Raw genomic sequence first — 22983 nt, 5'->3', positions numbered from 1 at the left:
ATACGAACCCTCGCTGACCCTGAGGTCCTCTGGTGCTGGCCTTTTAATTGTCCCTAAAGTCAGGACACATACTCACGGAGAGGCAGCTTTTCAGTGGTATGGTCCTCGTCTGTGGAACAGCCTGCCGGAGGAGCTCAGGGCCGCAGAGAACGTACATGTTTTTAAGAACAGGCTCAAGACCCACCTTTTTAATTTAGCTTTCACCTAACGTTTATTTATTTTATGCTTATTTATTCTATCCTGTTATTATATTATTAATTTAGACTTTACCTAATATTTATTGATTTTATTCTTATTCATTTTTTAATCTTCTTACTCTATTTATATTTATATTGTATCCTGTTCTTATTTATTTTATCATTTTACCCTGTATATATCCTATTGTGTCATATCTCCAGTGTTTCCTCAGAGGGCGCTCTCTGCACCGGGGCTGTGATCGACTGTGGCTGCTGGGTTTCTGGGGGTCCTCTCAGCCTGGCTGGGGGGCTCCTTGGCCTCCCTCCTGCTGTGTGCCCAGCCTGGAGGCTGCGGTCTGTGACCGGCTCCCGGTGCAGACGGCTCCCTGTTATAGTGTTTCCTCACTTGGCTCATGCGAGCCCAGCCCAATTTTTACTCTTTAAGTGTGCGCGTGTGTGTATGTGTGTGTGTGTGTGTGTGTGTGGGGGGGGGGGATATGTGTGTATTCACATCATTTATGTTAATGAGAGTGTGGGGAGTGAGTTGGAGGGTGGGGTGGGCTGCTTTTAACTATGTAAAGCACTTTGTGCTACATTTTTTTTGTATGAAAAGTGCTTTATAAATAAAGATTGATTGATTGATTGATTGATTGATTGATATTAGCAATCATTTTAAATCTGAGCTTTCTTTTTGAGCTTGTTCAGAATACTGTCTTTAAACCTAAGGTAAGTTGTTATATACTAAGAATAACCTTTAACGATGGAAATAAATAATATTTTGTCTTTACATATTTTATTTTGTGGAGTTGAATGCTCTTTCATTCAGTCACTCACTTAAAATTACCCTATACGTTAGCGACACGTGGAAACTACAATTCCCAGAAAACCTAGCAGTTGTCTCTCTGAGGTCACCAGGAAGCTGCTTCTTCACAACAGACGGTGTTCGCTAATTGTTCACCGGCGTACACCGCAAGCAGTCCGGCTAGGCGGAGTTAACCACTCTATTAAAACTAGCTCCCCAGTGAACTCCTTCGGAGTTGTTTACTCAGTACAAACCTCTTCTGAACAAAAAAACATCTTTTTAGCTGAACAGGTGAGGACGAGCAGGAGGCTTGGAGGACGGTATATTTGAATGAGAGTTGGGTTTTATACAGCCTGTTGGTTACACCTGTGTAATTTGGCCAGAATTACTTTTTATACATTTAGCTACGATAGTAACTCTATGACAGTTATGAGCGGTTTGGTATGACTGTTTCGTGTGTGTTTCTTTCTTAAGTTTGTTACTGTTATGTCGTAAGCATGTAGTTGTTGTTTAGTACACACGTGATTCACCCCACAGTGTTTAAGACATATCCAGCGGTCACTGTAACGTCAGTCTGCTCAGGCGCCCCGTGCACGCAGCTTCAGCAGAGGTGTCTTGTCTTCTCCTTGAAAGTAAGCCAAACTGCTCCTTAGTGCTATACAAAGTGTCGGACGCAGTGTGAAGATGTGCTCCACTTGTGGTGCTGTAGCTTCCCCTTGTTGCTTCGACTGTTCATGACGCATAACGTAACCGAGAAATAGCCCGTTTTGGGCCAAACTGCAGTCAGTGATTGGCTCAAAAGCATTGAGTTTGTTGGCAGTGTAGTGTCGTTACTTGGGTACTAAACGGAGCTACGTGTGCATGGTGCCATAGACAGTATAAAGTAACGGAAAGAAAGGATTTCAGTATAAAAGTAGAATCTTATACTGTCTGTGGACATTTGTGTACTGTAGTGTGCATGGTTGCACTCACTGATAATGGATGTCACTTTGACCTTTGAATAAAATACTCAGGTCCAGTTTCAAAGTCTAAAGTTTAAACGTCTCTGTCGCTGCAGACCACCAGGAAGGGTATTTCAACTGTGGTTTAGTTTGTCCTCTTCTGGTAGTCTTGGGTGCTTGAAAAGAAGACAACGGGACTTTCTTGTTCTTTAGTTCTGAAACAACTATTGGAGATTCTTAATGATCCTGGTTCATTAACTCACTATTGTGGATACCCCAGGATAATTCAAGGTGTGAATTGTTTTTTAAACATTACCACCCTCTGCCACAATGTAAGCTATTAAGGGCACATGGGTCAAATTGTGACTGGGGAGGGATCTCAAGACTGCATTGTAGGTGGGTGATAGTTAGTGTCTGCTTAGTGACAGTCAATCAGAGTGGATGTAGACAGCCTCCTTTATCCTTTTCTTAAACAATTTCTCTTGGTCAAAAAGATGAACATCTACTATGACCTGGATGACTGAGGACCTGCACAGACATCCATCTTATGTTTTTACTATAACACATATTTACATGTATATGTTATACTTAGAGACTTAGAGAGTTTTATTGTCATTGTGCAGTTTCTTGCACAGCGAAATTGGGCAGCTGGACCACAAGGTGCAAAAGTAAAGAAGGGAAAACAATATACAATGAGGGGAAAATAAATAAATAAATAAAAAGCAATATATTTTTATACATATATGTGTGAGTGAACTATATACATGGTGTATGCGTAGGAAACATTGAAACAGAAAATAGTCTGTCAGTATACCCTACACTACTTGCCAAAAGTATTTGCTTGTCTGCCTTCACATGCATATGAAGTTGAGTAACATCTTATTCAAAAACCATGGGGTTTAAAATATGTTGGCCCACCTTTTGCAGCTATAAAGGTGCTCTGTCAGGTTGAGGTCAGGTCTCTGCAGGCCAGTCAATTTCGTCCACACCAAACTCATTCGAAAAAAAGATATATCGAAAAATAAATATAAAAAGATAAAAGGATATCGGTGAGTAGTGGCAGCAAGTCGCGCCAGCGTTCACTCAACCGGAAGATGATAACTTGTACCTCCAATGGCATTGTGGAACCTGCTTTGTGGACTGATGTACAGTTTTGTTGGAACAGGAAGGAGCTAATTCCAAGTCCCCACACAGTGCAGCATGTTTTACACCACTTCAACTGAGGCTTTGGATTGCGCTTGGCGATTTAAGGCTTGGATACAGTTGCTCAGCCATGGAAACCGATACCATGAAGCTCTCTATGCAATGGTGTTGAGCTAATCTGAAGGCCATGTGAAGTTTGGAGGCCTGTCGTGATTGATTCAGGAAGTTGGAGAAACCTGGCTACAGCTATGCACCTCAGCATCCACTGACTGCTCTCTGTGATTTTAGGTGGCCTTCCACTTTGTTGCTGAGTTGCTGTTGCTCCCAATCACTTCCACTTCCATTGACTGTGGCAGTCACTCTGGCACTGATTGCTTTTTCACAACAGCAATGCCCTTAATAGTAGCAGATCCAGTTTTTCTTGGTTTGTTTTCAGCAGACCAACCACATTAAAACCTCACCAATTTTACACTTAACCTTGGGTAGGTCACTTAAGAAAGTCCGCAGATACGCAGTAGAACCAATATAGGACTTTTAAGACCAATATTGAAGGTGATATTTAGTAAAAGTGTGATCATTTTTTTCTTTCAGAAAACATAGCAGCTACATGTAATTATTTATGAGTCCTTATTAAGCTAATATGACAGTGCAGTATAAATTAAACTGTTTTATTGTTCCAATAGAGAAGTTCCAGAGCTCTGGTTGATGCAATATCAACACTCATAATATGAGTGTTTCTGTTGAATGAGCATCATCCATCCCTCCGAACTCTCTTCAAATTTGTCTTCGTCTTTGGATTACCAATGTTTAAATAAACCAAAATGCGTGTTTCTTTCATTTCATATATAAACTGTCTGCCATAAGAAAACTCACTATTTTGTTTATCTTCAGGCAAATTCACATTACAGTACAGCTCAGGTACAGTGTTGAAGCTGTGTGTTATTGCCTCTTAACACAGTCTGGCTCCATTGCCAATAGCATTCACACAGAGAGTAGTGTTCTAAGGATCCTCTGATGCGATGTGGCTTTGAAATCTGTTTTTTGATTTCTCACTCTTCCCAAGGTCGACCTCATTCCCCTTAAAAAGAAGGTTTGTCGCCCAAGGATTTTTCACCCGAAATTGCACTTTCAGAGATTTGTCCCGGTTGCCTGTGTGTTTCCCTTTGATGCGCTGCAAAGCTTTCCATCTTAAAAAGAAAAAAACGATGTTGCTGTGTTGCAGCATGACCACAGCATCAATTTAGATGTTTGACGGATGTGCAAAGCATAAAATGGGCCCACTTTCTCTGTCTTTCCCACAAAATGTAGGCACAATAATAAAAGATCATGTGATTGCAGGCCATGAGCAACATAGAAATGAGATCACATCAACTGATGTTACCGGTCCAGGAATGGGGCTGCTACTGTGCTGTTATTAACAGCTTTTTCTCCTCTGTCACAATGTGACACCCACTTTGAGCTCCAGGGCATAATCAGACCGTACCATTTCTGGCACTGAGTCCAGAAATGAAGCTGCACTTACAGTTAGTGCTAAAGGTTCCTCATTACAGCCAGTACAGTGTTGCTGTTATTGTTTTCATCTCAGTTTGAGTGTGTTTGTCGGTGAGTCATCATGGAAAACTGCTGTTCTGGAGACATGTACTGTTATATGAACTACATATTCTTGCAAACACTTTGACATAGACTAGCAGACTTTTTGACTGTATGTGTGTCTGAACAGATTTTTGTCAGCTAAACTTAAATTTCTCCTAACATCACAGGCTTTGATATTAGCCTCCCCACCCCATCCCCCCAACTACTGCTATTGGTGTTGCATTGGATTGCATTAAACTGAAAGAAGTTTCTGTTATTTGATCCTATAGTCCTTTAATCATGGCACTGGCTGGGGTTAGAGTTATTGAGCTGGCAGGCCTGGCACCCGCACCCTTCTGCGGCATGATCCTGGCAGACTTTGGTGCCAAGGTGATCCGTGTGGACCGGACCAAAGTTCCTACGTCTTTGGACACACAAGCGCGGGGGAAACGATCTGTGGCCATCAACTTGAAGACCGCGGAGGGTATAGCTTTGCTCAGGAAGCTCTGCATAAAGTCTGATGTGGTCCTGGAGCCATATCGCAAAGGTGAGACCTGCAGCACAATAGTGCCAGCAAGGGGTCTTGCTCTCTACAACATTATGGTACTTATGTACAGAATTACTTAAGTAATTATAATGTTTAAAAACAACTTAATTCTTATAAATTCACTTACATAACAAGTTGGCAATTTAGGGAAAGAAAACTATATATCCTAATGTAACACAGAAGTATGGCTCTTTGAGTTATATAAAAAAAACTTTGTGTTTTATTATACTCTTATTTTTTTACACTTAGAAGATTCTTAATTTTTAAATGCCATTGACTCTTATGTGTCTTCAAAGGGTTTACATAAGGTGACAAGCCACGTAGGAATATGAAAGTCTTTGAAAACCAACATAAGCAGTAGCAGAAACAGAAAAGGTAATGTGTGATTAAATTTACATGTGGACTTAATTTTGACTGCCCAGGTGTTATGGAGAAACTTGACCTTGGTCCACATGAGCTATTAAAGGAAAATCCTCGGCTGATCTACGCTCGCTTGACTGGATATGGTCAGAGTGGATCTTATGCCACCGTAGCTGGGCATGACATCAACTACACTGCCATGTCAGGTAACACAACTGTTAATGCTTTCAGATCTAAATTTTAGACTCATAAGACTGCAGACTTCATCAAATATTTATATGTATTTATTATTAATTGACATTTATTTTATCCTTCTTTTACGTGTGCACATGAGCTGTGAAAACAGGCCCTTTTAAGGGTGTCTGCATCTCACAGTTAGAAATGAGCTCAATGCTCCTTCATGTTTAAAAAAAGAAGCCAGTTAAGGTGGTTTAAGCACTGATCTAGGATGCTTCCTGGTCACTTCCAAGGTGAGGTGTTTTGGAGCAGAACCAGGATACACTGAGAGAATATGGGCCAATCCATTAAACACCAACATATTTAAATAGCATCATTTCAAAATTCTTTAAATAGAAATGTTAACATTTTCTTACATACCATGTGGCGTTACCTTAACAACCACAAAGGCTTTTTTTTTATCCTTCTCTGGCTTTGTGATTAAACTGTTTCCTTGTTTTGTTTTTTTCACAACAGTGTAGTTAGAACCATTTCTTCAAACTTAAAATTCATATATAAAAAGGTATGTACTCACATTCCCAGTTCCCACTTTAAAACTTCATGGCAGCGCTATAAACTGTGTGAAGGACTGCAGACTGACACAGGGTTTGAATAAAAGGGTTTGAAATGACAAGGGAGCCTTCATGAACTTGATAATTTGAGGTTGGGATAACCCTAAAAAAATTTAAATCTTAACAAGAGTGTAATGTGTGAATCTCTGAGAACAGTGGGATTGGGTTTATGTCACTCAGAAAGATGTCGGCATCTCACCAGAAGAACTGGAGGCAGGGACCTTTTCTGGCCATTCACTGTAGAGCCTAGAGATGGTTGTGTGGGAAAATCCCAGTAGATCAAGAGTTTCTGAAATATAGATTTGCACATCTCGGAACTAAATCATATCACATTCAAAGCCACTTTGATCACTTATCCTCCCCATTCTGATGTCGTGGTGGTTGTGTTGATCATGTCTGCATGCCGAAATACACTCAATTGTTATTGGCTGATCAGATCGATAAAGGTAAAGATTCCTTTATTGTCGCTATACTTGGGCATCGTAAGGTGTAATTGGAGCAGAGCTTGCATTTCAGCAGACTAGCGTACATACATTCTTACGTGCTCTCACTCAGATATTTGTGTTAATGAGCAGTTGAGCATGTCTATCTATTAAAAGGACAAGTGGGCGTATGACTACAAACTCCCAAATGAGGTCTGATAATGTAAACGTACTTTCTAGTTGTGCCTCCAATTAAACAAGCCCCAAGAAACCTTTAATAAAGCAGGATTTACTGCTTTATTAAAGGGTTCTTGTTCAGACTTGTTAATAAAGCATTAATGAGAATTTTAGAAGAGGTTCTAGATATTTCTTTTATTCATATTGTTGATATCAATCAGTTGGCACCGGTTATACCAGATGAACTTGATGGATTTTTGAAAATATATTAAAAAGCATTTAACCCCCACACACATTCCCCTCTCTTTCACCTACGTTTGGTGTCTTTACAAAATGAAAAAAGGCCGTCTGCATGGCCTCTTGCACTTTCATGGCCAGATGCTGGGTAATAAATTGTACTCACTAACTGCAGCATTATTTTATTTTATTTTTTTCAGAGAGTCTTTGCAGTCACCCTAAAACTCTGTTCAAGAACACATTTCTGTTATAATTAGCCCATTAGTGGTTTCCTAATAATATCATTTTAGTTTCAGCAAAGGAGGTGAAATGTTTTATACATACATTTACACTTACAAGGATGCATTTTAAAGGTCTAGATAACAAGTTTTGATAGTCTGTTTGGGCTTTATTTTGCAGCACACCAAGCCAAACTATCCATGTTTATAAAGGATTAAAGGGAATGATGACATCAATGTAAGCCGAGCCAAAAATATGGTTTTATATGGTACTTTGTGAGAAAACATCAGAAACGATCCTCAGAAAAGCTTTCAATGTTACTTAGCTTGGCACTTAACGGTACAGGCAAAATGCAGCGAGTGGCTTTGTTTAGCATAAAGAGTGACCTTGGTAAGTGTATATCTAGTGTACTGTAAGGCAGGTGAGATGTGTGTATATGAAGCTGTGAGTTTTTTTCTGTGTGTGTGTTTCCCCCACCCAACCTCCAGGACGTTTTATGCAAACTAAAGCAGTGAGTGGATACAGCCACGATAGTAGATGTGTTTAATTGGGACCCCATGCAATAAAAGATGGTTGTGAATATTATCTCTCATAGTTTATGTCTAGCTTGACAGTCTGCTTTTCATTCAAGATCCTTTTCTTTTTTTTTAATATGTAATTTTTTGGCCTTATTATAGGGCCACGGGTCAGATATGAACCCGGGCCGGCCACGCTGTGCTATACAGCATATGGTCGTCGCCTCATCCCCGTAAGCTAAGTCGGTGCCCCAAGGTCCTTTTATGCTTATTCCTTTGTTACAGGAAAAGCAAAAGGAGGGAAAAAATACAAAGCAAAGGTTACATGCTGCTTTAGCAATGCCAGCAATGGATTTGACAGACTAGAAGAAAAATAAACCCTTTGAAGGAGTTATGTTCACTTGCACACCACTAAATATCTTTCATGCATTGCTGTTTGTTGTGGCTCTTTTGTTTTCACTGAGCTTAACAATACTTGTTTTTCTGCGTAAAGCTTCTACTTTTTCTTTCCTGTCATAGGCCTTTTATCCCGGCTGGGTCGCAGCGGCGAGAAGCCTTACGCTCCACTGAATCTGTTAGCAGACTTTGGAGGCGGTGGTCTTACGTGCGCTCTGGGGATTGTCCTGGCGCTGCTGGAGAGGACAAAGTCAGGGAAAGGACAGATCATTGATGCTAGCATGGTAAGCACCACTGGTGCAAACATTTACTATCATGAACTGTATAAATGTAATAGTAAGAAATTTTTGTTTTTATCATAACATGCTGAAGGTGCTTGGTACAAAGTGCTTTGCACATATTCAGACTTACAGAAGCCCTGCAAACTTAAGACTATGTGTTCTGTTTTATGTTGCACTGCACTGTGGTAAACTGTGTGGCTGTTATACCTTTCCCCCTGCAAGAGCATAGGAAACACTAAGCACACTATGAAAAATTAGTTTAATGTACTTATTGTAGTATAATAAAAAAGTAATCAGTGCGATGTCCACTCCGCTGCCCGTGTGAGTATCTTCAAGTGATTGTATTTCCTGTGATAGTAGGATAAGTCATTAGGTGGATTCCTTGCAAACATCTGGTTTATTAGGCAAAGACAGAAAAATGCTAGTGGGTGTGAAGCAGTTATAAATGTGTGCTCTGAGCTTGTCTTATGACAGAAAAATGTTTAGAACCAGTCGGCTGAATTAAAGTGATAGAAAGTGTTAAAGTATTTACAATGATTTGTCAAAATGCTGAAAAAAAAGAGCAGTATTCTTTGCTCTGAAGTGCAGCTACAGACTGACAGCCCTCACGTCAAATGCACTGCACTGTTCAGATAAACAGAGTTGAGTCTGTCTTTAAACAGGAACATCACAACATCCTTTGGAGATTTTTGTTTAGTGCAATACGTTTGCAACCCTTTTATCCTGTTAGAAAAAAATAGCTACCAATGTGGCTTGAAGTCGCAGCAGTTCTACAGTTTTTACATAATCCATCCATTCTTCTGTTCTCTTCTGCCTATCCAACTCAGGATCGGGCTATCTGGAGCCCATAGCAGCTGCCATAGGGCAAGAAGTGGGATACTTTTAAATAATAATTATATAAAATACTTCACTAACTGAGCGGTCCTGTATACTCTCAAGCCTATTAGACTATTTATCTATTTGTTGCTGCTGTCAGTGTAATGTTATAGAATAATATGAACTTAAACTAAACGACTTCAGAACTTTAACATATAACAACATTTACAGGTATGTTGTAACGTGTTATGTGTGTGTGTGTGTGTGTGTGTGTGTGTGTGTGTGTGTGTGTGTGTGTGTGTGTGTGTGTGTGTGAGAGAAATCATGTAAAAATGCAACGGTATAAAATGCTGTGTATTTATAAAATGATAGATAAATATTCCTCTGCATTCCTAAGACAACAGTCTGCTTTTAGGATGGACTTTTTCTGTTTTCCCACATAAGATCCTCTGCACTTCACCGCTTCTCTTTAACTCATATTTGCAAATCTCTGGACAGGGAGGGATAAAACTCGATCATGTTTACTGAGATCAGCAGCAAACCTTTCAGATTAAAAGTCATAAATACGTGAAAATGATGCAGCTCTGTAATGTGTTTTACAGACTCATGGATCGCAGGTAATTGACGGCGGGAATGACGGTCAAGTTAGAGATGATCTTTTCACTCTGTCTTTTCACGCACTCTATCAGCTCAGCACAGCAGCTGTCCCATCAGCTGCAAAGCCAACAAACTGTACATGTAATTTCAGAGATGCCCTTCATAAGTGAAGGATGTGCCAGACAGCAGCTGTAGTAGATAGCTGCAATTTCGCAAGTTGAAAGAAGCTGCACATCTCACCCCTGTGGGGAACTGTTCACTGATCACAAGTTCTGAAAGTGAAAGTTATTTTGGCTGTGGAGAGATTTGAGATGCAGTGCTAAAGCTCAGAGAGGGGATGAAGTTTAATATTTTTACATTTTTAACTTGGGTACACAAGTTTGAATTTATTTGGGGTTTTATCAGATCCACTTAAGGTACAAGGTATTAATACAGGCTCAAAGTTTAACACCACTTGAAAACGGGCAAAAAAAATCATAATTTGTATGTTTGGACCTTAACAATGTTCCAAGTAGAGCTTCAACATGCAACAAGAAGAAGTGGGACTGAGACAAAACATTTTTCTGAGCATACAATTGTTTGAAAACAATGCTTAAGCTGAAACAGGCCGTTTTACAGCAGATGAAAAGTTTAGGACCACACCTCCAAAAAAACTGTAAACCCCCCAAAATATAAATGAAAGTTCCAAACATGCACTCAGTAGTGAGTAGCTCCACTATTATTGTTTTTGATCACTTCAAAAATTTGTTGTGGCATGCTTGATGCAAGCCTTTCCATGAGGTGACTGGGAACATTTCTCCAAGTGATGAAGATGTCCACATGAAGGGCATCTACTGTCTGGAACTGTTGTCCATTTTCGTAAACCTCCCTTGCCATCCATCCCGAAAGGTTCTCATTTGGATTTAGATCACGGGAAGAAGTCCCTTGTCCTGCGGGCATTGTGCACTGTAGCATTGTCTTGTCGAAAAACCCAGTTGTTACCATGCAAACAAGGGCCCATGAGGGATGCTCTCTGCAGCATCTGGACATAGCCAGCAGCCGTTTGATGCCCGTGCACCTCCTGAAGCTCCATTGTTCCACTGAAGGAAAAAGCACCCCATTATGGTGCCTCCTCCACTGTGGCGCATAGAAAACATTCTCATCAGAGAATAAAACTTTCTCCCACCTTTCATTGTCCCATGTTTGGTGCTCTCTTACAAAGTCCAAACGGTCAGTTCTGTGGTGTTCAAGGAGACGAGGTCTTTGAAGCCCTTCAGTCTCAGATGCCGTCTGATTGTTATGGGGCTGCAGTTGGCATCAGTAAAGGCCTTAATTTGGGTCGAGGATCGTCCAGTGTCTTGACGGACAGCCAGTTGGATCCTCTGGCTCAGTGCTGGTGAAACCTTTTGGGGTCTTCCACTTGACTTTTTTGTTCCATAACCCTCAGGATCATTTAAGAAATTCCAAATGACTGTCTTACTGCATCCCACATCCAGCAGCGATGGTGCACTGCGAGAGACCCTGCTTATGCAGTTCAACAACCCAATCATGTTCAAAAAGGGAACGTTTTTTTTGACAGTGTGACTACCTGACAGAAAATGACAGTGAATGCACATTTTTGCCCAGATCTGGCCTTTTAAAGTCATGTGGTCTTAAACTTTTGATCAGCTGTAAAACGGCCTGTTTCAGTTTAAGCATTGTTTTCAGTAAATTGCATTCTCCAAAAAATGTTTTTTCTCACTCCCACTTCTTCTTGTTGCATATTGAAGCTCTACTTGGAACATTGTTAGGATCCAACGATGCAAAATATGATTGTTTGCCATTTTTCAAGTGGTGTTAAACTTATGCTGAAGGTTCTTCAAAGTCTTTTAACCTGACAAGGCAAAGGCCTTTTAACTTCTTGTTAGTGATGTTGATTGACTACATCTAGTAGTTTTCTCAGCTGCATCCAAGCGTTAGTATAAAGCATGCTGCAACCAGAGTGAGTTGGGCTCAGCACCGTAGTTCCAGTGAAACCAACTGTTAGTGCTCTTACTAGCATACCAAGATATTTTGTACAATTTCATGTTCCAACATGACTGTGTGCACCAGTGCAAAAAGCAAACCCCATAAAAATCCCATAAACACACTAAAACCTTGTGGGAAACCTTCCCAGATCAGTGGAAGCTGTTACAGGTGGAAAAGGTGGGCCAACATCATACTAAACTTATGAATTAAGAATGGGATGTTTAAGTTTATGTGCATGTGAAGGCAGAGGAGCAAATAGTTTTGGCAATATAGAGTATGTATTAGCGCTGTATTCAAATTCATAGAACTGTTTAATGCATTTTATGTTTGTTTGGTCTGGTGTAATTTCAATTTTCATGCTGTGTTACTTAGTGTCCTCACCCTCAGGTTGTTAGTGGCATAAGCATATACATGTCAGCATCCACTTAATGAGGGATGCAAAATGCAGAGTATTACAATTCAGTATAAAATCTTTGGCTTAAATTCAGCCTTTTTATGAAACTTATAATATGTGTGTTAAATAAAATTTTTTTATTAATGCATACATAATTATGGTTTTACCCTACCTACCTATCCTATACAAACATGATCAGTACATATGTTGACTGGATTTTACTGTAGTATAATCCAGTCAGGTACAGCACTTTTATGATGGCTTAAAAAAATCTATCCTCCAATTAGAATAGAGACAGTTGATTAGATTGTAGAGGTGTTGGGAAAAGACCATTAATAACCACAACGTAAGACTGCACACTAAAACTTGCATCTTTCGTATTGTATTTAATTTTAATGTATTTTTATTTTACTTGTAGAATTATTCAGGCCGGATTTACTAGTGGGTTTTTTTGTTGGGGTGGGGGGGTTGTTTAGTTTTTTTGAACTACCAAAAAGAATAAGCAACTTTGATAAGCTACTATTGAGATGTCCTAAATAGGCATGGTGATAAATTGCGACTGAAAGGCAATTTTGAATGTTATTATTTATGATGTGCAAATTTATAGAAAATATCGTATCAAAACCCAAAATTAAGATACTGTAGTATTTATGTTATTTTTTCTAACTTGATTTTCAAAGGTTTGAGGCTGGCAGAGTGGCAACTTCTTGCATTTTGTGCCAGTACTTACAGCTTTATTTTGTGCCTGATATGGCTGTCAGTATTGCTGCTAGGAGCATTTGTTCATTTGGGCTTCCAAGAGGAGAATGTTACGTTGGTGCAGGTGGACTGCTTGAAGCTGTGGGGTGGTGCCAGAGCTGTGGCTCTGTCCTGTTGTTCTTTATGCAGTCTCAATCAGTTCCTTCGCCCACCTGTTTTTCATCTCCTTCCTCTCCTGCTTTAAATGACCTGATTCAGTCTCACGGCTCTTCAGCCTTGAGTTTTGAGGCAAGCTGAAGGTTGAGGTTAGTTCCTGCAGTTTTGTTGGTCCTGGTGAAGTGCATCCTATCCACTCGTTAGTCCCTGGATAAGCTTCTGATTATTCACTAACCTTTCAGCATGTGGCATTTTCTCTCCCCCACTAGCCAGCTTACTGCCTTTTTGTTGCTCTTTTTGTACTTCACTATCCTTTTTTCAACCATTTTCGTTCTGTTAATGCCAGTGGAATGAAACTTCCCAAAGGTGTGTATTTTTTTGGATTTTTTAATTTTCAACATCAGCTCCTTAATAATATCAATAATATTCACTATACACCAAATTGTTCCTCTTGATTATATCGTGGCTATTTTTGGCCAATTGAAACCCATTATAACCACCTTTTTTGATTCCTTGTTATTGACAGTACTACATCATGCGATTTAGGTAAAAATGCTTTCGTTCTAAACTCAACACATGAAAATTGTAGTTTTTAATGTTTTTTACCAAATTACATCATTTACCCATTTTTGGCCAAGCAAGCAATGTAATATTCCGAGTTTCTAGTAGCGGCCTTTGATGGCCTACCACACTCCAATGGATCAAAAATAATGAAACAATTTTGACATAGGTTTGATCTTAAGGATCTAATAGTTTGTGTTTGTGCATGCTGCAGCTGCAGCTCAAACGACAACAGCACTGTTTGCAAACGTGTCCTGGAGTTTCTGCAGGTGCAGACAGTGCTGCTACTGTAAGTAAGCCTAACAGCTTCCAGATCATTTATTCTGGCAATATGGCAATAAAGTCATCACTGCTTCAAGCACTGTCTATATGATCTGGTCAGAGAGCAAGGACAGCAAGCAGTCCTCTGCCCTTGAAGAAAAGACATCTGCCCAAGATGAAGAAACTTCCTCTCCAGAAGATAAGGGGACAATCTCCAAAGAGGCTGACTGCATCACTACTGATGATGAGTACTAGCCAGTGCCCGAATCCTCTTCTTTGGGAGAGGATTGGGGTTGGGGGGCATGCAGGTGGAGGCCGAGCAGCTGATGGAAAAGAACATAGGAGCATTTTCTGAGACCGAGGAGCCGGTGACTGAGTGGATCCCTCATGAAAGGAAAACCATGTGGGTCCCACCACTGAAGAGAGACTGCTCTACAATCCAGTACCCACTGGTATCAAACCAGGGGTCACCCTGTATGCAGTTTCCTGCATTAGCAGCCTGAGATCTACTTTTGACTTTTTATAACAAAGGAGATCTTTTAGCTGCTGTGCACCCTTACAAACCTGCACGGGAGGCGAAGGTGTGAGGATTGGAGGATTATAGATGAAGAGATGAAGCCTACACCGGAATAAAGCAATACATAGCATGTTGGAAGACAACACTGGAAGTTCTCAGGAAGTAAAAAAGGGAAAGGGGTTCAGACTCCAACTGACGGAGGAGCTCCGAAGACAACGTCTTTCCTTCGGTCACCTTGACAGAGGAACCCCTCAGATGAAAACTGGCACAGGGGAAACAACCCAGAGCTTCCTCCCCAGCTCCTCCAGTTGCAACAGAGGAAGATTTTGTTGTCTGTCTTTGGCTTCACCAAAACTACCACGGACTACAATAGGCACAAAAACAGCTTGGATAACTTAGAGAGGATGTTGGCACCTCGAGTTGTAGAAGGAAAACTAGCTGATGGCTGCTGGCTCTTTTCTCCAGTCTCCTGGATGTCTTGGGATATGATGCCTTTGTCCCGCCGGAAACAACTTCACTGAAGTGGGGGAGTCCTCTACAACCTACAAATGAAGAGTGATCCTGGGAGAGCTGGGGCACATGCTGGTGACCTCAACAACTGCAAGACGCCCATGTCCCTGATTCTCAGTCACTTCTGCCATTGATCTCAAGATACAGTAGTCTGACCCAGAGTGTGACCCACACCCCACCAACAAAATGAGAAGAAGGTGCAAAAGGCGCACCTCCAGGATTGGAACAGCAGTCCCTTGCACCAGGTGTGCAATCATTGTTACTGTTACTGACCTGCAATGATGATAAAAAAATTATTAGGTTTCATCATTCATATGCTAAAAAATGTGAACTTTATTACTATTTTCCCCCAAAAGCGTAGTAATAATACATAATCTGACTGGTATTCAAAGGGTATAATATCTGAATTTGAATTATATTTTGTTTTTCATGACTAGGACTGGTGCTAATTTAAAAAATCAAGTCAATGAAAGTAGAAAAATGTTTTAATATAAATAAATTTTATAGACTTTTGTAACATAAACAGGGGGTGGCCATTTTTGGCCACGAACAAGCTGAGAGGGAGTTTTTTTGTTTTTCTGTCACTGCACAAAAAAACAAAGATGCATAAAATTCATTGATACTGTTAATTATTGCTACACATCTAACCTCCATCATGGTTAGAAAAGAAATCAGATGGCATGTATTATTTTGAAAAAAAATTGGGGTTTTATGATGTTTTCCATTTATGAGTTCCTACAATTATGTGATCTAACTGGTATTTAAAGGCTTAAAATTCTGAATTTGAATGAAATTTTGATTTTCATCAACAGCACTGATGCTAATCTAAAAAATCAAGTTAAAAAAAGTGGAAATTTTTCTCAATATATATGAATTTTATAGCATTTTGTAAATGTAAACAAGGGGTGGCCATTTTTGGCCACGAACAAGCTGAGAGGGAGTTTTTATGTTTTTGCTCTCCCTGCACAAAAATAACAATGCATTATAATCAATGTTGATGTGAATCAATTACATGTCCCAGACTCTACTATTAATAATACAAGAAATTTCAGTAGCAATGCAATTATATAAAATTGCGAGATTTGAGGTTGTCTTCCAGCTGGTGCAGTGGACAAACAAACTGGTGTTTAAAGGGTTAAAAATTTTAAAAGTAATAACTATTTTATATTTATGAAAAGAACTGAAGTTACTTAAAAGCTTTATGCAGAAAAAATGGCAAAAAACCATAAAAATAATAAAAATTACATTATTCTATAAGTAGAATAATGCAGATGTTGTTTTTCAAGTTGTTAATGATACTACATAGACAGAACATCAATTTGATTAGTTTATTATATTGCCTTGGATTCTCTTTAATGGGAAAATATTCTTCATATGAAGCGTGAGGTTGTAGAAACACCTGTTGTGGCCTGTTCTATGTGTCGGTGCAGGAGCTGATTAAATGCCCAGCAGTACACCAACTGCATCACAACTACCAACTGTGACACATGTTCGACATGATTTCTAATTTTTCTCTCAACATCACTGGTCTGCTATCAATTATATTATTAGTGTCCATTACTGTCCGTCCGTACCTGACATGTCTATCGTTTTGATGCTTAGGTGGGCTGCAGCCAGTGCCAGCACGCTCTGTATCTGAAGGCAGGGTGCATTACACGCTCATCGTGTGCTTTTCTGCCATTCTGACATACGTGGACATATTTAAATTCACACCTGTGGCCACTTTACAGACAATTTCAGGGAATTTAGAAACATTGGTTGTGTACCAATGTGACAATGGAAAGAGTCACTTGAAGGTATGATTACCTGTGTGTGCAGCTTCCTTTGCTTTGCTGATTTTTCCCCCATTGTTTAATAATCTACTCTGAAGCTTCAGTGTTCATTCTCACTGCCCTCCGAGCTCTTTTCAGTGAAACGACTCTGGAAGGCTCGCTCAACACTACACTTTATACTTGGCAGCAGACAACAGACAGGCAGTATTTAGATGATAATAGAAACCACAAAAACAGCTAAATATAACTCAAGATAATAAATACTGGGTGCATGTTCAGCAGGTGGATACAGACACAAGTCCAATAAGCAGTTGCTTGCTAATGTTTGCCAAATCGATTTAAAAATCTATGATATGTCAGTGTTGTGTTCCTTAGTTGTTTGCGTTGCTTCCAAGCGGTTAAAGACATCAATGATTGCAGGTTTTATAGCTTTAAATAAAGACAGAGACAATGATCTCCTATTTTTCTCCTATTTTTGTGTCAGCTCTTGCTCTTAGAGATCTTATTGAGGGGATGAGTGGATTCAGCTGCTGTATACAGTATGAGGTACACAAGAAAACAGACTATTAACACTGCTTCTCAAATCTCCACACTTATGGTCTCATAGTTCTAAACCAGAAATGCATTTTTCATGAGTGAAGATCATCAAAAGAGAAAGCAATATTCTTCAAGCAATAATTGGGGGGGGGTTTGGCAGCGAGTAACAGTGAAATCACTGAAGCCCCGACTAGCTGGAGATCTTTCTCCACTCTGCTTTGTCCCTGACGGCTCACAGAACTGTATTATATAGATGCACAGCTTGTAAAATCCGGGGCTGATGCCAGCATCGGTTTTTATGATAACTATTTGGCCGGTACTAGTGCCTTTGTGCATTCTTATTTAGTGTTGTCGTTGACCCTTCTAGTGCCAGGCAAGTAAAAAAAAGTTACTCTCTTACTGCCTTTGCAGAAGGACTATTGCTGACTGATTCCCTCCCAGCAATGTTATTATTTGCGTTTTTTATGTCATGCATTCATTATTTTTTTGATCAAGCTTTTTCTGTTTACTCAGCAGCAGTGGAAGCAGCACCAGTTTAAATAAGCTCTGAATACAGAAAGCTGTGTTAGTATTTAAAATGTGATTTGTGCGTGTCGTTGTTGCACTGACACCACATTTCATCTTTGCTTTGTATTTTCTGTTCTCTAAAGATTTTCATGCCAACCTGCTTAAAAAAACAATATCCTCTGTCATGTGTGTGACAGTTATCTACACTCACACTAAAAAATTAAAGGAAAAAATAAAAATGAACAACAGAAAATTGTTTCTTTCTTTTCAGTGACATGAAATATGAACCTCTGTCTTCCTGTCTCATACTCTTCAGGTGGAAGGAGCAGCATATATGGGTTCGTTTTTATGGAAATCTCGTAGTATTGGTTTGTGGAACCGGTCTAGAGGAGAAAATATGTTGGACAGTGGAGCTCCCTTCTACGATACCTACCAGACTTCGGATGGACAGTTCATGGCTGTTGGTGCCATTGAACCTCAGTTCTACAAACAGCTGCTTAAAGGTTTGTTGACATATTTGAATAAACGATAGGAAACATTTATGGTGGCTAAGAATCAAGTTTAAGGTTCAATCCAAAAATGAATGAATCAGAAAACTGCCTGTAACCCATCCAATCATGACTCTGATCAATATTTGAGCAAAGTGAAGCATTACAGTACACTGCCAAAGTCTCGAGCTAGCCCTCATTGCTTCATATTTTACTTGGAAATTTGGAAATGAATGCAGCGATTTGTTGAAACAGGCAAACACTGAAACTGAATTCTTACAACAACTTTTACTCTTCAACACAGCTTGGATTCTCCTACACAAGCTTTTTTTTGGTCATTTTTAAGTGGTCATCAGGAATATTTCTCCTGACTTGTTGAAGATCATTCAAAGCCCTTCTTTGGATGTTGGCTGCTTTTTGTTTTGTTCTCTGTCAAGATGATCTTTCAGTAATATCTTTTTCAGTGATAACTCTTTCAGTAATCTTGAGGTCTGGGTTCTTTCTATCCAGGTATTCTTTTACTGCATTGACAGTGTGTTTTTATGCTGAAAAATGAAGCCGTTGCCAATCAGATGCTTTCCAGGTGGAATCACATGGGGGATCAAAATCGGACAGTAGTTTTCTACTTTCATAATTCCATCGGTTTTAAAAACATGCCCAACACCACTGGCGGAAATGCAGGCGGAAACAGAAAATTTAGCATACCTCTGCCTTCTCTCCCTGTTTGCCTTCCTCAACAACAGCGTTTTTAGAGCCACGCTTCCACTGAGACTAGTTCTGATGAGGCTTCAGTGGATGAATCAACTGAAGGGCCAGATGCATCTCTCAGCTTCTGTGTCAGGTGTGGATTTTTTTTTTTACCTTTTTCATAAGGACGTGACTTTCAGATACTGCTCATCTGCTGCAGAGTTTTTTGGTCCTGTCACTTTTTTTTCCTATCCACCTGTCCAGTTTCCTCAATATTTTTTACATAATGTACATCATGCACATGTGTCAAGTTTTCAGCTAATGGCTCAATGGTGCAAAAGCTATTGAAGGCCTGTCAAACTGTCATCCCCTGAGTTAGGTGCCTTTTTGAGGCTTGGGCGATTCATAGGTCAGTATTATGTGGCGCAACATTTCTCTAAAAATGGCCAAAAAAGAATGACGAGCCGCCTCTTATCTCTCAGTAATATGAAGCGTTGGTAGGTCTGCACGGCTTCAGGGTGCAGCACGTCACCATCAATTTCTAGGTCAATGCCTGAGAGTAGTTTGTCATCACGAAACTGCCCCAGTGGGAAATGTCCCGTGGGAAGAATTTCCAGAGCTGGCGGGACCTCATTCTAAGGACCCGCACTTCCAGGACCCCGCATTCACCGTGCCACCACGTTGTGCAGTTTCCGGGCCCACACAAAAGGATGGTCCTCCTCAGTCAGCCTACAGGCCCAATCGGTCCGGCACTTCCCAGCAGATGTCAGTGAAGCTGCCGCGCGAGGTCAGCGGCAGACTCAGAACTGCCATCTCAGCTTCCCATGACAGCAGTGGAAGCAGCCGCGGCGCCCACTCCGCCACTGCCATGCCTCTGCCGTGGCCTGGAACGTTTCCAGGAAGACCTGGGGGTCGTCACGGCCCCCCATCCATGCATTGCCACCAACAGTAGAGGAGGGGGCGGCAACATTGCAGCCCCGACCAGCTGCTCCACGACCTGAGTTTGCCGCTCCACCTGAGCATTTGGAGCTTCTCCAGCTACTCCAAATGAGTGACCACCTGATCGTGGTTCATCTCAGCCAGTATCTGCGCCAAAATTTGCAATGGCTGGGCGGGTGGCACGGCTTGTGGGTCCGACATACCAGCTTGGTTTTGGCACCACTGTAGAGATTGACCCGACACTCTGTGATGTTTAATGCTTGAGAGGGTTTTTTTAAGCGACACATATATGGCGGTACATTTTGGTACTTGCTTCTCGACTTTTCAGCCAGTTGGTAGCACAGCACACACTCTTCCTCTGGTCTCTGGCTTCACTATGTATAAAGGGAGAAACCTCCTTAGTCAAATCACTGCATGTCCCTCCAGCCCCCATGAGCTTACTTCAGTTTTCTACTCACAGTAACAGTAATGATTGTATTCACTGTTATAAATAGAGTTACCTTTTATATATATTAGCATATTTTACATATATATATATATATACCTTTTATGTATTCATTATATGAAAATACTGCACTGCTGATCACTCCTGTCTGTCGTATTTGGCTGAAAGAGAAATTGTGCATAAAAAATTACAGAAAAAAACTGCTATATTAAAGTCAGTGCTTAAATCCTGCACATGGAGTCATTATTCATTATTTAGTAGAGCAGTAACGAGTGGTTAAAATGATTACATCATGTGGCCAACTTGGACCTTCAGCAAGATCAGCAACCCATACTGAGATGAAAGTGTTGGCTGCTTCTGCACCAGCTTGTTATACTGAAGTTTATTTAACTTGATATTACTTTTGGGTCATAAAAAGTTATTTTTTTTTTTCTTTCTAGGCTTAGAGTTGGATGCTGGAGAGTTGCCTTCTCAGATGAGCTTTGATGATTGGCCAGAGCTCAGACGAATCTTCACAGAGCGTTTTGCCTCAAAGAGCCAGACGGAGTGGTCAGAGATTTTTGATGGGACTGATGCTTGTGTTACACCTGTGTTGTCTTTTGACCAGGTGAGCTCACACCCACATAACCGGGAAAGAGGCTCTTTCATGAAGGACTCCAGTGGGGAAGAAAGCCCCCGACCAGCCCCGGTTCTGTCTCGCACTCCTGCTGAGCCTTGCCTCACCTCCGACCCCGTTACTGGAGAACACACGGCTGAGGTCCTACAGGAGTACGGCTTCACATCCCCACAGATAAACCAGATGTTGTCAGCAGGAGTCATAGAGTGCAATGCTGTGAAGGCAAAGCTGTAAACAAACAATCAAAACAGTCAAGTTATAAATGTTTGAAAATCACACAGTGGCACCACCTTTTAAGATTTGAAGGAATCAGTAATTAACCATGTGATTGACATACTGGAAATAAACAACTGGTTTGGATAAAGCAAAGCTACATGCAGAGCACATTTGAGTGACTAACAGTAAGATCTGCCATTCAGATTATGTCTAACATAACTGTGAACAAATCAAAAGAGAAACTAAGAAAGTTATTTTCTTTTCATAAGCTAGGATTTCACAGGAGGCTGCTGTGTGCAAAGTAAACAAAGATTTTTACTAATTCACTTCTGCCTATGTGTCTTGATTGGACAAGACGTCCTCAGAATATGTGAGTGAATTTTTTTTGCAAAGCACACCTACTCTATTAATCATAAACTACTGATATCTGCTAAATTATCCAGCTCAGGGTGAGCAATGGTCATACATAGCAAAAGAGGATTGGATATCTCCTGAAAGCTCAGCAGTACCAATAACATTAAATTAATCAGACTTTGTTGTTGTTTTGCTCTCCCACAACAGCTTTTGATTTGTGTGCACTAATTCTGACACACAGATTGTTTAGAAAAAATGGTTGTAGCCAGACATGATGTCACCCACTAAAATCATCTTTTCAAGACGTTGGCTTGGGGTTTCAAAGCTCACCCTGCGTTTTTTTATTCTAAAGAAGGCCATAATTTACACGATGAATGTCAAGCTGTATTAAATGAGATCAGAAACCAGTGTTCGTGATTCATCGGTAAACTGTTTACTGAAGTTTTCAATTAGCATTAGGCTTGTTTATATCCAGAGGAGCTGCCCCCTGCTGGCTAATTAAAAGAATGAAGAAGGCTTAACTTTTCAAAACCACATGGAGACCTGTGTCTAACATTCAGTAGATCCGACTTTCGTGTTGCACTAACTGCACATTTCAGAGACAGGAAACGTTACGCCTACAAAGTGAAAGTAAAACTACTGCATTGATTATGTTGACAGGAGGCAACTTGGTCCTTTTTCGTGTAAGTGAAGTTTAAGTCACTTACCAATATCTCTGTTGCAAGCTACTAATGCAACTCTGCAAGCTCAAGTTAGGAGGCTCTGAAGATGATTCAGATTGACTAAATAAATTACTCAGTAGCTCATTGGGTATACATGTTCAGCTGCTTGTTAATCCTAATCCAATTAGCCAGTCACCTGCTGAAGTTCAAACTGAGCATCAGAATGGAGACGGAAGCTGATTTAAGTGATTTTAAACAGGGCACAGATGTTAGTATTTCAGAAACGGCTGACCCGGCAGGCTGGCTCCCTGCTCAGCCCTCTCTAAAGTTCAAAGGTAATGGTCCTAAAAAGAGAAAATATCCCCTGAATGGCAGTTATTTGGGTGAAAATGTTTGGTTGATGCCAGAGACCCGATTAGAATAACCATTCATTGCAGTCAGTGTATGCTAAAGAGCATTTGTGAATTCACAACACCTCAGATCTTGAAACTGATGGGCTACAGCAGCAGAAGACCACACCGGGTGCTGTTCCTGTTAGATAAGAACAGGATAAAGGCTGCAATTTGACAGTGAAAGAATGATAACGCATTGCATGCTCCAATGAGTCTCGAATTGCAGGAAATGGTCAGAAATTGATGTAAAAATCAATTCTGCTTTGTATCAATGGTTCATCGTTGTGGCGGTGTA

The 22983-nt window shown here is 40.4% G+C and overlaps 1 protein-coding gene across 2 annotated transcripts; it reads left to right on the top strand.

Moving 5' to 3' along the window:
• The first annotated feature begins 1169 nt into the window (after positions 1-1169).
• amacr (alpha-methylacyl-CoA racemase) lies at positions 1170-21606 on the top strand. 2 transcript variants are annotated; one of them, XM_040000710.1, is made up of 6 exons: positions 1170-1269; positions 4925-5181; positions 5604-5747; positions 8419-8579; positions 18206-18392; positions 20889-21606. In XM_040000710.1, exons 2-6 carry the CDS (start codon positions 4935-4937, stop codon positions 21296-21298), a joined length of 1149 nt encoding a protein of 382 aa, XP_039856644.1. In that variant the 5' UTR covers positions 1170-1269; positions 4925-4934; the 3' UTR covers positions 21299-21606. The 2 variants fall into 2 exon arrangements, with proteins under 2 accessions (XP_039856644.1, XP_039856643.1); XM_040000709.1 differs by lacking the exon at positions 1170-1269 and adding an exon at positions 1456-1610.
• The last annotated feature ends 1377 nt before the right edge of the window (positions 21607-22983 follow it).

The sequence above is a fragment of the Simochromis diagramma genome, unplaced genomic scaffold (genome assembly GCF_900408965.1).
Source record: "Simochromis diagramma unplaced genomic scaffold, fSimDia1.1 OVJJ01000596.1, whole genome shotgun sequence".
Taxonomy (NCBI): domain Eukaryota; kingdom Metazoa; phylum Chordata; class Actinopteri; order Cichliformes; family Cichlidae; genus Simochromis; species Simochromis diagramma.
The sequence above is the reverse complement of the archived record's forward strand: the minus strand, read 5'-3'. Positions and strand labels throughout refer to the sequence as shown.